General features: G+C 34.6%; 1 protein-coding gene across 11 annotated transcripts; it reads right to left on the minus strand.

Annotated features, from left to right (window-relative positions):
* Positions 1–4,508: 4,508 nt before the first annotated feature.
* On the minus strand, positions 4,509–10,420 carry LOC111880572 (peroxisome biogenesis factor 10). Of its 11 annotated transcripts, none has more exons than XR_008232370.1 (15): positions 9,963–10,418; positions 9,811–9,842; positions 9,469–9,558; positions 9,240–9,334; positions 8,929–9,139; positions 8,729–8,798; positions 8,542–8,620; positions 8,331–8,464; positions 8,166–8,251; positions 7,999–8,090; positions 7,770–7,911; positions 6,483–6,530; positions 6,108–6,180; positions 5,126–5,191; positions 4,509–4,734 (listed from the first exon to the last, which is right to left on the minus strand). XR_008232370.1 is itself a non-coding variant. In XM_052771466.1 (12 exons), the coding sequence occupies exons 1-11, from the start codon at positions 10,183–10,185 to the stop codon at positions 7,809–7,811; spliced, it is 1,215 nt and encodes a 404-aa protein (XP_052627426.1). In that variant the 5' UTR covers positions 10,186–10,418; the 3' UTR covers positions 4,509–4,734; positions 7,770–7,808. The 11 variants fall into 11 exon arrangements, 4 of the variants coding, with proteins under 4 accessions (XP_052627426.1, XP_052627427.1, XP_023732771.1 ...); XR_008232369.1 differs by having other exon boundaries at positions 6,108–6,184; XR_008232368.1 differs by having other exon boundaries at positions 6,108–6,227.
* Between the last annotated feature and the right edge of the window lie 806 nt (positions 10,421–11,226).

Here is an 11,226-nt window from a genome sequence, read left to right on the forward strand (position 1 = left end):
CGAATAACCCGAAAACCATATCGAACCACAATTGTTTTCAAATCAAACCATATTCAAATTCAATTTTTGGTTTGGTCCACGACCAACCCGAATTATAACTTTAGTTTTTGGTTTGAGTTTTGGTCTCTTAAAATACATTTTTAGCCCTTTTACAGTTTTTAGCAATTTAGGGTTCAATTTTGATAACCCTCTCACTCTCTTAGTCCCTCACGAAATTTTGATCGTCGTTGATACCTCATTTTTCATTCCCACTCATTCACATTTCACTGCTAATGTTCTCATGAATTGATGCTCTCCAAGAACGCTACAAAGCTACAAACGACGGTATCGTTGATAGTCTCAGCTCACTACTTGATGAAAATTGGAACTTTGTAATTTACGTTTGGAAAATTGCAACACTAATCTTTTAAGATAATATTTGGTTTCATCATTTTCCAAACCGAACTAAACCAAATTAGAATTCGGTTTTTGTTTGGTCTAGACGAATTTGAATTCGATTTGGTTGACTTAAGCTAGATATTGATTTTTGGCAAAAATCGAATCGTGCTCACTAATTCTTTTTGGCTGTTTTTGAAATTCATTTTTCTTACGATTCAAAATTCAATCTACAACAAAATATAGACGTACGGCTTTCCACGCCCCATCCCATAGGAAAAAAAAACAAAGTCATGTTGTCATTATCAACAACCCATCAAAATACATCTAAAATCAAGAACATCCCTCCCAATAGAAAACCGAAAATGCATAGTTATATTTGTTGCACCACCCCTCCGATAAATTTAACCGAGTACTAGTTTACACATTAACCATCATATATCAGGAATATAAAACGTTTCCGTATAAAACTAATTGACAAAGAAAATTATTCACTAAAATAAATTATTTGTCAACTGTCGAAAAGAAAATAATCACAAATAAAAAACGATATACTAAAATAAATTATCTTTCAACAGGAAATTATTCCACGAAATATTACTCACCGTCCAACGAAAGGAAACTAATATCCAAAAGAAGTTAATCGCCGCTGTCGTAAAACCGACTGATAAGAACATTTGTTGCAAAAATGACCAATACAGCATGAATGTTCCTAGAAATACAACATGTTTCCAGAAGGAAATAACTATCGAAACAATTTATTCGCCGCCGCCGCTTTGCGCGGGTACACCACTAGTGTATATATATATATATATATATATATATATATATATATATATATATATATATATATATATATATATATATATATATATATGTTATCTCCAAAGCATTAGACCTATAGATACATCCACCGCCTCTTTTATCTTCTTCCACCATAAGATTTCCTTGCTCTTCGACCATGGCCTCTCAAACAACCAGATATCCGAATATATAGAGCTAGGTTCATTTGTTTAAAGTATTTATTGTGTTATTGTATGCATAAATGTGGGTCAATCAAAATTTAAAATATAAATAAATAAGGGTGATTAGGTAATTTTATAAACAACTTCCCCAAATACTTTCCTATAATTATGCTAGTTGATTTTAACCTAATTTATCCCCTTACCACCACGATCTAAAGTTTTGATTTTAACCTACCCCCCCCCCCCCCCCCCGTAGGAACTGGTCGATCCATCAGGAGGAGGATCGCCGACTCTGGGGCTCGATGAGGCTGAAGCATCGAAGACGTGAAAAAGCAGCGATGTGGTCTCCTGGGTTCGACGTGCTGAAGGGAAGAACGGGATGGGGTAGGGCAGCAGCATCGTCGCGGTAGGAAAGAGGTCGAGGGATCAGAGGGGGTTGTCGCCGACTGGTTTTGCTCCGGGGAAACACCCACTTCGGTAGGTTTTGCTCTCGGTGGTTGAAAGGTGCGTGGACGGGGGCTGCTACGGCAGCTCCCCTGTTCTTTTTCTCTCTTTTTTTTCTTGATCTAGCAATAGCTCCATTGAAATATCAGTGAAACAGATGAGCATGGGGTTTGCTTTAGCAGTCGCGTTTTTTTTTATTGTGGGGGGGGGGGGGGGGGGGGAGGATAGGAATCACTATAGGATAAAGATGGATGTTTGGATTTGTATTTTACAGAAATTGACAGAGAGGAACAAAAGAACAATGAAACTTCCTTTTTCTTTGTTTGTTTTGACACAAACTGATGAAGGAATGGATATTTGGTGTTGATGTTTTACAGTGAATTGATGGGTGTTTCTTGATCATCCATATCTCACAAAAAGTTTTTATCCTTGTATATATTATTTTAGAATGGAGTGTTGATTTTATTTGAGTTTAATCTTTTATTGAGTGTTTAGGAGGTAGAATAGCTGCAATGGAAGGACCAATAGGAGAAACAGAATTTGAGTGTGATTTTGGTCATAGTGAAACTTGGAATAATTCTATGCTTTAACTGTTATATTTTACTTGATTAGCTGCTATATTTTTTTTATTTTTTTTATTGTTTGAACATAAATCATTGGGAGGAATTGGTGTTTGATTTTGATTTTTGACAGGAAAATATAGAGGGAAGAGGGGACATCAAATGGGTTATTGTACGGGATGAAGATGAACAATGGTCACCAATCTTCCAAAAAGAATGGATTATTCTAGCAGAATAATAGTATATTCTGGTAGAATGATTTATATATTTGTATTTCTTTGTTATTAATAAGTGTAACATTCTCATAGAATGTAATGAAATTTTTTTTAACTTGTATCGAAAATTTTGTTATTCTTCAAGAAGTTTATTAAATCAAAATATATATTATATCAGAATGTGTATTCTTGTATGGCTCAATAATTTTTGTTATTTTTCTATATATTGATAAACATATTCCATCAGAGTTTCCGAATTAGAAGAATTATCATCCGTACAATCAAATTTTTAAAATTAATAGAATCTATGTTCTCTTAGAATATGCAATTTTCCTTAAAATATGCAAATTTCCTTTATTAAATCTATATTAACTGACTAAAATATCATTCTAGTTAAATTAGATGATATTTTTCAATTATATTTAATTCAATAATATGTAATAACCACTTTCTAATAAGTAAAATGATTGGCCCACAATCATTTATACAATAACACAATAATTAGTTAGAATAGAATAACCTAGGCCTATATATATATATATATATATATATATATATATATATATATATATATATATATATATATTATCTCCAAAGCATTAGACCTATAGATACATCCACCGCCTCTTTTATCTTCTTCCACCATAAGATTTCCTTGCTCTTCGACCATGGCCTCTCAAACAACCAGATATCCGAATATAATATTATAATGATTAAAATTGTAATCTCCGATTTAAAACAATCAGTTATACAATTGTAATTTGAGAGTAATTTTCACGAATCACTTCCAAGTCCAAGTCGGTGTAAATGGCAAAATATTACATTTATTATATATAAATTAGCTTACAGCGTTTCTTTTCCTATCAAATGTTAGAAACAAAAAACCCATGGTAAAAAAAAAAAACTTCGGGAACAGAAATCGATCACGACATGGTGCTGCTATGATATTAGTTTCAAAATATTATCTATCTTACTTCTTCTTAATATAAACTTATTAGTGATATTAATTTCAAATAATACTTGTGAATCGTTGTTATATGAATTGTTGATGGAGACATGAATAGAAGATTATGCAAAAGGTGTTTATATCGTTATAAGTCATGTTTCATCTTGTTTCACCCTTTTGGGTGGGATTAAAATTTTATCATTTAATCCCATTGACTTGGTCAATAACTTATTTTAGTTCTGTCTCATTCATACCAAACGCCTTCTAAAATAATCTTGTTATGTTCTCTCATGTTAAGTTCCGGCCACCAAACGCTACCTAAGGATCATCTTTTCCCATTAACCACCATTACATAACACGTTTTCAAAATTCAACCAAAATCATTAAAGGATCTTTAAACCATCATACCAACTACAAAAGTGATCGTTTCCCATACATTCTATCTTACTTCTTAGAAGGATTAAAAGGAGGTAGATATGAAAACCATCTTCTAAATCATCACTTTAAACTCCATCTTCTCCACTTCAGCTTGTGGAGAGTGTTCATGAAGTAAAGTAAACAAGGGATGACCTTCAATCTTGGGCACATTTCTAGGTGAAACCAAGCTGTAATCTGTCCTTATTGTTAGACTTGCCCATGTCATTTCTTCCACGATAGCACAACACCATAGCTTCTTCTCGATGAGAGTTTCTTTCACAGAGAGAGTAATGGAACATGGGGAAGAAGAATATATGAAATAAATTAGTCATATATAGGGCTTTCATTAGGATATGAGGGAAATGACTATCATATGCCCTCATATAAGATGCACGTTTTAACGATAACAACACAAAGTGGAAAGAAAAAAAAATTAACTTGAAGTACATAACAAATTAATGAACTAGAAAGGTAACGAATTTTGGTATTTGCTCACATTAACGTAACAATGTTTTTTTCATACACATTTGACCATTGAACTTGTTTGGCATGTTTATAATAAGGTAATATGTGTAACATCCCAAAATTCAAGCCCAAAAATTTCATTTTCGATTAATTAATTCATAAAACATTCATTAGAAAATATTGTATAAACACGTCATCTCGAAACCAAGTATCATATTTGAAACCCACAACCATGAACAAATGTCATATTAGAGTACAATCCCAGAAAACACCGTGCGGAAATCATGTGTGAGTGTGTGTGATGCCATGCTACGCCGCCGACTCCTTCCCCTTGGATGAAGAGGTACCTAAAACCAAAAACTGAAACTGTAAGCACAAAGCTTAGTGAGTTCCCCCATCATACCACATACCATACAATACCATCAGTATCTTTCAACCGGTAACCGTCATCGGTATCTTTCAACCGGTAACTGAGGACTATTCCACCCCCTACCACTAGCATACAATAGCAAGATATAAGCACACATTCAGACATATCCGGGTACTGACCTACCCCTTGGTCCTAAGGACCACTATCAGGGAAACTATCCCTATCATGTAACATATCATACAAATATAACTCATAACCAGCATACCAGACCAAGATAAATTATCACAAAGACAATTATCTTCTAAATACTCCTCAATGGTGGGCCGGCATTGTGGCCTTAGACTCACCCCTACTGGAAGGTAACTCACCTCGTATCTGCTGAACCGTGCGGGAATCATCTGATTGCTGTTGTTGCTGCTCCGAAAACCCTCCGGCTATAATTCCCACAAAACACTTAGTCAGAAACTGACATCTACCCTTAAGGTAAAATGACCATTTTACCCTCTTGACCAAGTCAAAGTCAAAGTCAAAGTCAACTTCCAGTTGACCTGACTCGTCGAGTTGTCTCACCAACTCGCCGAGTCCCTATCCTTCCATCAGACCTCATACCCGTCTCTACTCGTCGAGTTAGGCGATGACTCGACGAGTTTTCCTTCTAATGAACACTGACTGAATCCACATCCGACCCGCCGAGTTGTATGAACAACTCGTCGAGTTCATCATCAACCGTTACTTATGTCCTGCCCTGACTCGCCGAGTTGTATGAACAACTCGTCGAGTTACTCTTCATCTTATGAACACGTTCTGTCCTTGACACGCCGAGTTGTATGAACAACTCGCCGAGTACCATGAATTCCCAGAACACTTTGCTTAGTCCAGAACGTTAGGTCACTCCCCGGGACTCCTAAAACCCTTCATCACTCAACTGGTCCTTATGACCCTCACTGATATGGGACCAAAACCCTCGGACTCGCCGAGTTCAGGAAATGGACTCGCCGAGTCTATCACATTCCTTACTAAGAACTTCGATTTCTGATGCACAACACTTAACCAAATGATAGATCCAGGTCCCTAAACTCGATCTAGCACGTAAAGTTACAAACTTTACGTGCATGCATGGGACATTAGAGCTTAAAAGGCTCTAAAATGGTTCTTTTGTTGCATGGGGCCTTCCTTGGTGCAAAAAGCAGCCTAGATCTGACTTATGGCTCATAAAATGACATGATACAGAAGCCCAAACCCCCAACCATGTTTGCAAACATGGTTAGCCACCAAAAATGGCTTATAAAAGCCCTAAATCACCCCAAAGAGGGATCTAACAAAAGAATGAGCAAGGTTCAGACTTTATACCTTCCCAAGACTGCAAATGATGAACCAAACTTGAGTCCTTCAGTCCCCTCTTGATCCTTCTATGCTCTTCCTTCTTCCTTGAGATCCAAACTCACAAGAATCACTTAAAAAGCCTTGGATCTTCACAAAAACGATTAGGGTTTGCTATGAGGAGTGTTTGGGAGCATAAAGGGGGAAAGGAGGCTGCATAAGGTCGTTTAAATAGGGTGCAAACCCCTGGATTAGGGTTTTTGTCCAAATAGCGGCTACTCGCCGAGTCCGCAGCTTAAACCTCGCGCCTCATCCTGCTTCTACTCGGCGAGTGAGTCCTTTGACTCGCCGAGTTCAAGGCCAAAAGTGCAAAAATAAATGAAGATTTAATAACAGAATACATACCTAAAACCAGGTGGTACAATATGACTGGTAATTAGCGATAACATTAGCCTATTATGAACAGATCAAACAAGTTTACTGGTCAGATGTGTACGTAAAACACATGGTTACAGACAAAAACCAAAGTTCCTTACCCATTTTGGTAATATTGAGTTCTTTATTTTAAGTGCAAGTAATTATAAGATCCATTGATCTGACATAAAATTGGATTGTTCGGTCTTTGTGTATGAGGAGATAGTCAAGTCTTGTCTTTGTGTATGAGGAGATAGTCAAGTCTTGGACCAACCCAGTTTAAGCCCAGCTAATTACGGTTCAGGTTGTATACGCTTAAGGGGCTAGACTGTATGTGCTTTAAAGTCCTGGCAACACAGTCTAGCCAATGACTAACCGGGACTAAACTGGTTTAAACCAAGCCTAACCTAATTGTTCACCAAGTGTCGGAGCTTGATTCCAGGGATTGTCCCTGAGACGGTTCTTGTCCAACATTACCAAAACAGGTAAGAAACTTTGGGTTTTGTCCATATTTAGGTAACCATGTTTTTTTTCGTACATATTTGACCAATAAACTTGTTTGACATGTTCACAATAAGGTAATATTATTGTAATTACCAGCCATATTACCTTATTTTGAACAGGTCAAACAAGTTTAATAGTTAAATGTGAACGAAAAAACATCATTACCTAAATATGAACAAAGACCACAATTGGTTACCTTTCTAGGTCATTAACCCTAACAAACAGAAGGACCATTTCTATAATTTAAAATTTATTAAAAAAAGGCCACCAGATTAGGTTAGTCATTGGAGAAATTATTTAATTAATGGTTAAAGTTAATAGGAAAATAATGTGACAATAATCTTGATAACTTTTTTGTCCTATTTATTCAAAATGCGTAAGTAATCACATCATTTGACAAATACAGCTCGACTTTCTCGAGTCTACAAATTAGACATAAAGAAAACACAATAATCATCCTACACAGTTGATACATAACATAGTGGTAATATATACTATACCTTGCAAACAGTTTTAACGTTGTTTTTTTGTTATGTTTTTGTTCATATATAACTAATATTTATGATTGTATTCAAATTGAGTATCGTTCTTCCCACCAACGCATTACACATTCCCTACCACCACTACATGTTCTAGAAATGACATTTTATGCTTATAACAACATACCATGAATAATTTGAAGAAAAAAAAAATGGAGATTTACATTTTACAAGACGCAATGAGAAATATGGGATTGATTATTACTATTATTATTATTATGGTTGTTGATTTTACCTTGATGGTAATTTTTCTTTTTCTTTTTTTCCGTGTATGCTAAAAATCTGAATGGTACAAACAAACTAAGGTTGAATGAGTTAGAGGAGAACGACATAAAGGGCATTCCGGCTTTTCATTACACCATTCCATTATGCAATTCCTACATAAATAAATAATTAATTAAAAACATCAATCAACATTTTCAAAAAAATAGAAAAATTAAGAAAGATTTGGGTGTCATAAATACCAGCAAAAGACGTGTCCACAAGGAGTTGCAGTTGGATTTTGTCGATTACTAAGGCAAAGTGTACATTTGCTAATCACACTTGATCCAGACTGCTATTATTTATTTAACCATTTTTTAATATTTGTACATAACATTTTATTAATAAAATTCAGAAGAGTTAAGAGTACCTCAGAGGTTGTGAATGAGTCCGATACTTTCTCAGTATCCCCAGTGATCAAATTTCCTTCTTCATTTAAAACAGGTAAACCTCTCCCTGAAAAATAATATAATAAGTAAGTTTGTAATAATATATTATTATTAAAATTGATATATAAAAATAGAAAAACAAAAACCTGCAGATGCTTGGTGGAGGCTTAAAGATGTCTGCTGAACAGAAGATGTGATGGATGCTAAGTTGCTACGCCTCAATCCTTCAGCAGCAATAACACACAACTGAACCAATAGAAACATGCCCAATATTTGATATCTGCATATTTATAGAATTCAAGAATATTAGTATTTCAAGTTTTTTATTTTTTTATTTTAGAAAATATTAACTTATACCTGGGTCTTTGATTCATGGGCTTCCCAATAAAAACATATCGAATGCCTGCTGCACGCTTTGATATATGATAATATAAACCTGCAATAAATATATAATCAAATTGTTTGGTAGATTGTAAAAATAATAACCATTGTAAAAAATAATAATAATAATAATAATAATAAAATAAACAATAAAGATACTCACCTTCAAAATAGAAGAACATAAGGTTAGCACGAAGAAGCAGCTGCAAAAACTCACGGGCTAATGGAAGCACCTGCCAAAAATAGCAACCTAATTTTATTCATTTGTTTATTATAAGTTATTATAACATCATATACTTTCATTTCATTCTATTTTTTTAGTGCATATATATAATTATATGTATATATAGGGAAATGACATACTACAGGCCATCTCTGAACTGTGTGCAACCAAAGGGAAGTAATTTTATGTTTGAATCTTGAGAGAGGTGAAATTGAAACTATTGGTGAAGGAGAAGAAGAGAGTTGACTTGCAGAGGGTTGACCATGGATGCTTCTAGAAGCATCCCCATGGATATCATCAGACAGTGACTCTGATTCGGTCAAGGCAATGCTACGTGAAGCAATTCTAGAGCTGTTATGCAAGCAAATTACATGGTTGATAAGAGTTGTCTTTTTTTTTCTTTTTAAATAATAATAAAAGAACATAATGATTTGTAAGAAAGAAAATGAACCTGACTCTTTCAGCAATGTAGGGAACTGCACTCTGGTAGACAATGAAAAGTGCACGTCTTGCTGGTGTTGGAGGAAGCCCATGTAATCCTGCAACCTGAAAGGATAAACATGTTCAGCTTCATGTTAACATAAGAATCTTTCAGTGATGAATTATCTCCATACAAATACTAATCATCTTCATAAATATATCAATTCATGATATAGAGCAAAGAAAAATAATCAATGTACCTGTGTGACATCACAGTATTCCTCTCCCAATGTTTGTTGCCCTGCTCCTGTTGTTAAAACATAATAAAGCATCTGCCCCAAAAGCTTTGTCTGCAAAATGATATACCAACAAAGTTAAAACTATGTTGACGCTTTCACTTTGCAAAATAAAGCATCAAAGAAGTGAATCGCATCCATACTTAAAATGACAATGTATGATGCTTTGTAAAGGAGGAAAACTGTTTGTGAATTTAGGCAATTTGATATGTGATCAAATCGAAGGGCAACTACTATATAACATAATAAATATAGCCCTAACTTTGAAGAAACTACATGTATTAAAGTTCAAAAAAGGCAACAGACCTCATTCTGATACGATATAGCTGCCCTTGTACCTAAAATAACATCAAAATAAAAAGTTAGAGCGAAGGTGAAATGCATATCACAATCAACCTAAAGTCTAAACGCACACGTAGTTAGAGGGAAAGCCCTAAATTTTGAGATAAGATAGAGACCGAATAAGTGGCGAAAGGCGTCACGACAGGCCTCGTAGACGAAAGAAGCATACTGGTCATCCTTCTGCGCCGCTCTCATTATCTCCGGCTGAGCCGCCAGCGAGAACCGGCGGCGTACGGAGTTGGAGGTACTGGTTGGGGTGGTAGCTGGACCGGCATCTTCTCTACCACTGCTCGTCTCGGGACGTCCGGCACCGGAGGACTCCCCGGCTTCGATTCCCATTTTTATTTACTCTCTCTCTCTCTCTCTCTCTCACCCGGAGGGAGTTTTGCTACCCATTTAGTATAATTTTATTTTATTTCATCTACTGGTTTTATGTGCGCTCACGTTAATCAATAAAATCTCGACTCTCGAGTCTCGAGTATGCTCATCAATTGCTCATATCTGTGTAGAAAACCCGAAATTCGTCCGAACCTAAAAAAATGAAAAATAAATCAAAGACGATTATGTTAAAACTTAGAAGTAAGATTGTCAAATTTTGGGTTTTATATAGGATATTTTTTGGTTATTGAGATCGTGTGATCCTAACATAAATCGGATGGTAATATCTTATCAAAATCATTTAAAACATAAAAAAAAATATTTTTTTATTTATATTTAGTTTTTTTTATTTATACATCTTCTCTGCTTAACAATACGCCTTAATGTTAGTTTTTAATTATTAGTTTATGATGACATATTTTTTCTTAGAGAAAATTATAAATTTAGTCATTTTCCGTAATTACTTTGCAGAAAATAACAAATAGATTAAAGTCGCAATTTTGGCTATTGATATGCGAATATACAATTGTTTAAAGTGTCGGCGTGCATTGGCAATTGTATGTTCATAGATGGTTTTTTTAGTTTTATTTTATTTTTTCAAGTATAAATATCCCCTCACACTACACTATCATCACAAACCATATTATATATAAAGTCTTGCAAAAAATTATCATTTTAGTTGTTATTTCTTTGGAAATATTATTTAAAAAATCTTTAATAAAATGAATGAATATTTGGTTTGCGTTGTAAGTGATGGGAGGTGGGAAGTCATGGAGACAAATCTGGAATATATATGTCCACGGGGAGGTATTTTTAGATTCACTTTGATATTTTCCGAGTATATTAGTTATAATGATTTTATATCTTTGGTGAAAATGAAAACCGATTTATTAGATAGGTATAAAATTAGTCTTCGTTTCTATCATCCTTAATGAATCATTATATAGTCATAGTTGAAGATATTGATGTTAGAATGATGATCAACGTAATCAAATCGGTTGG

Source organism: Lactuca sativa, chromosome 5, assembly GCF_002870075.4.
Source record: "Lactuca sativa cultivar Salinas chromosome 5, Lsat_Salinas_v11, whole genome shotgun sequence".
NCBI lineage: Eukaryota > Viridiplantae > Streptophyta > Magnoliopsida > Asterales > Asteraceae > Lactuca > Lactuca sativa.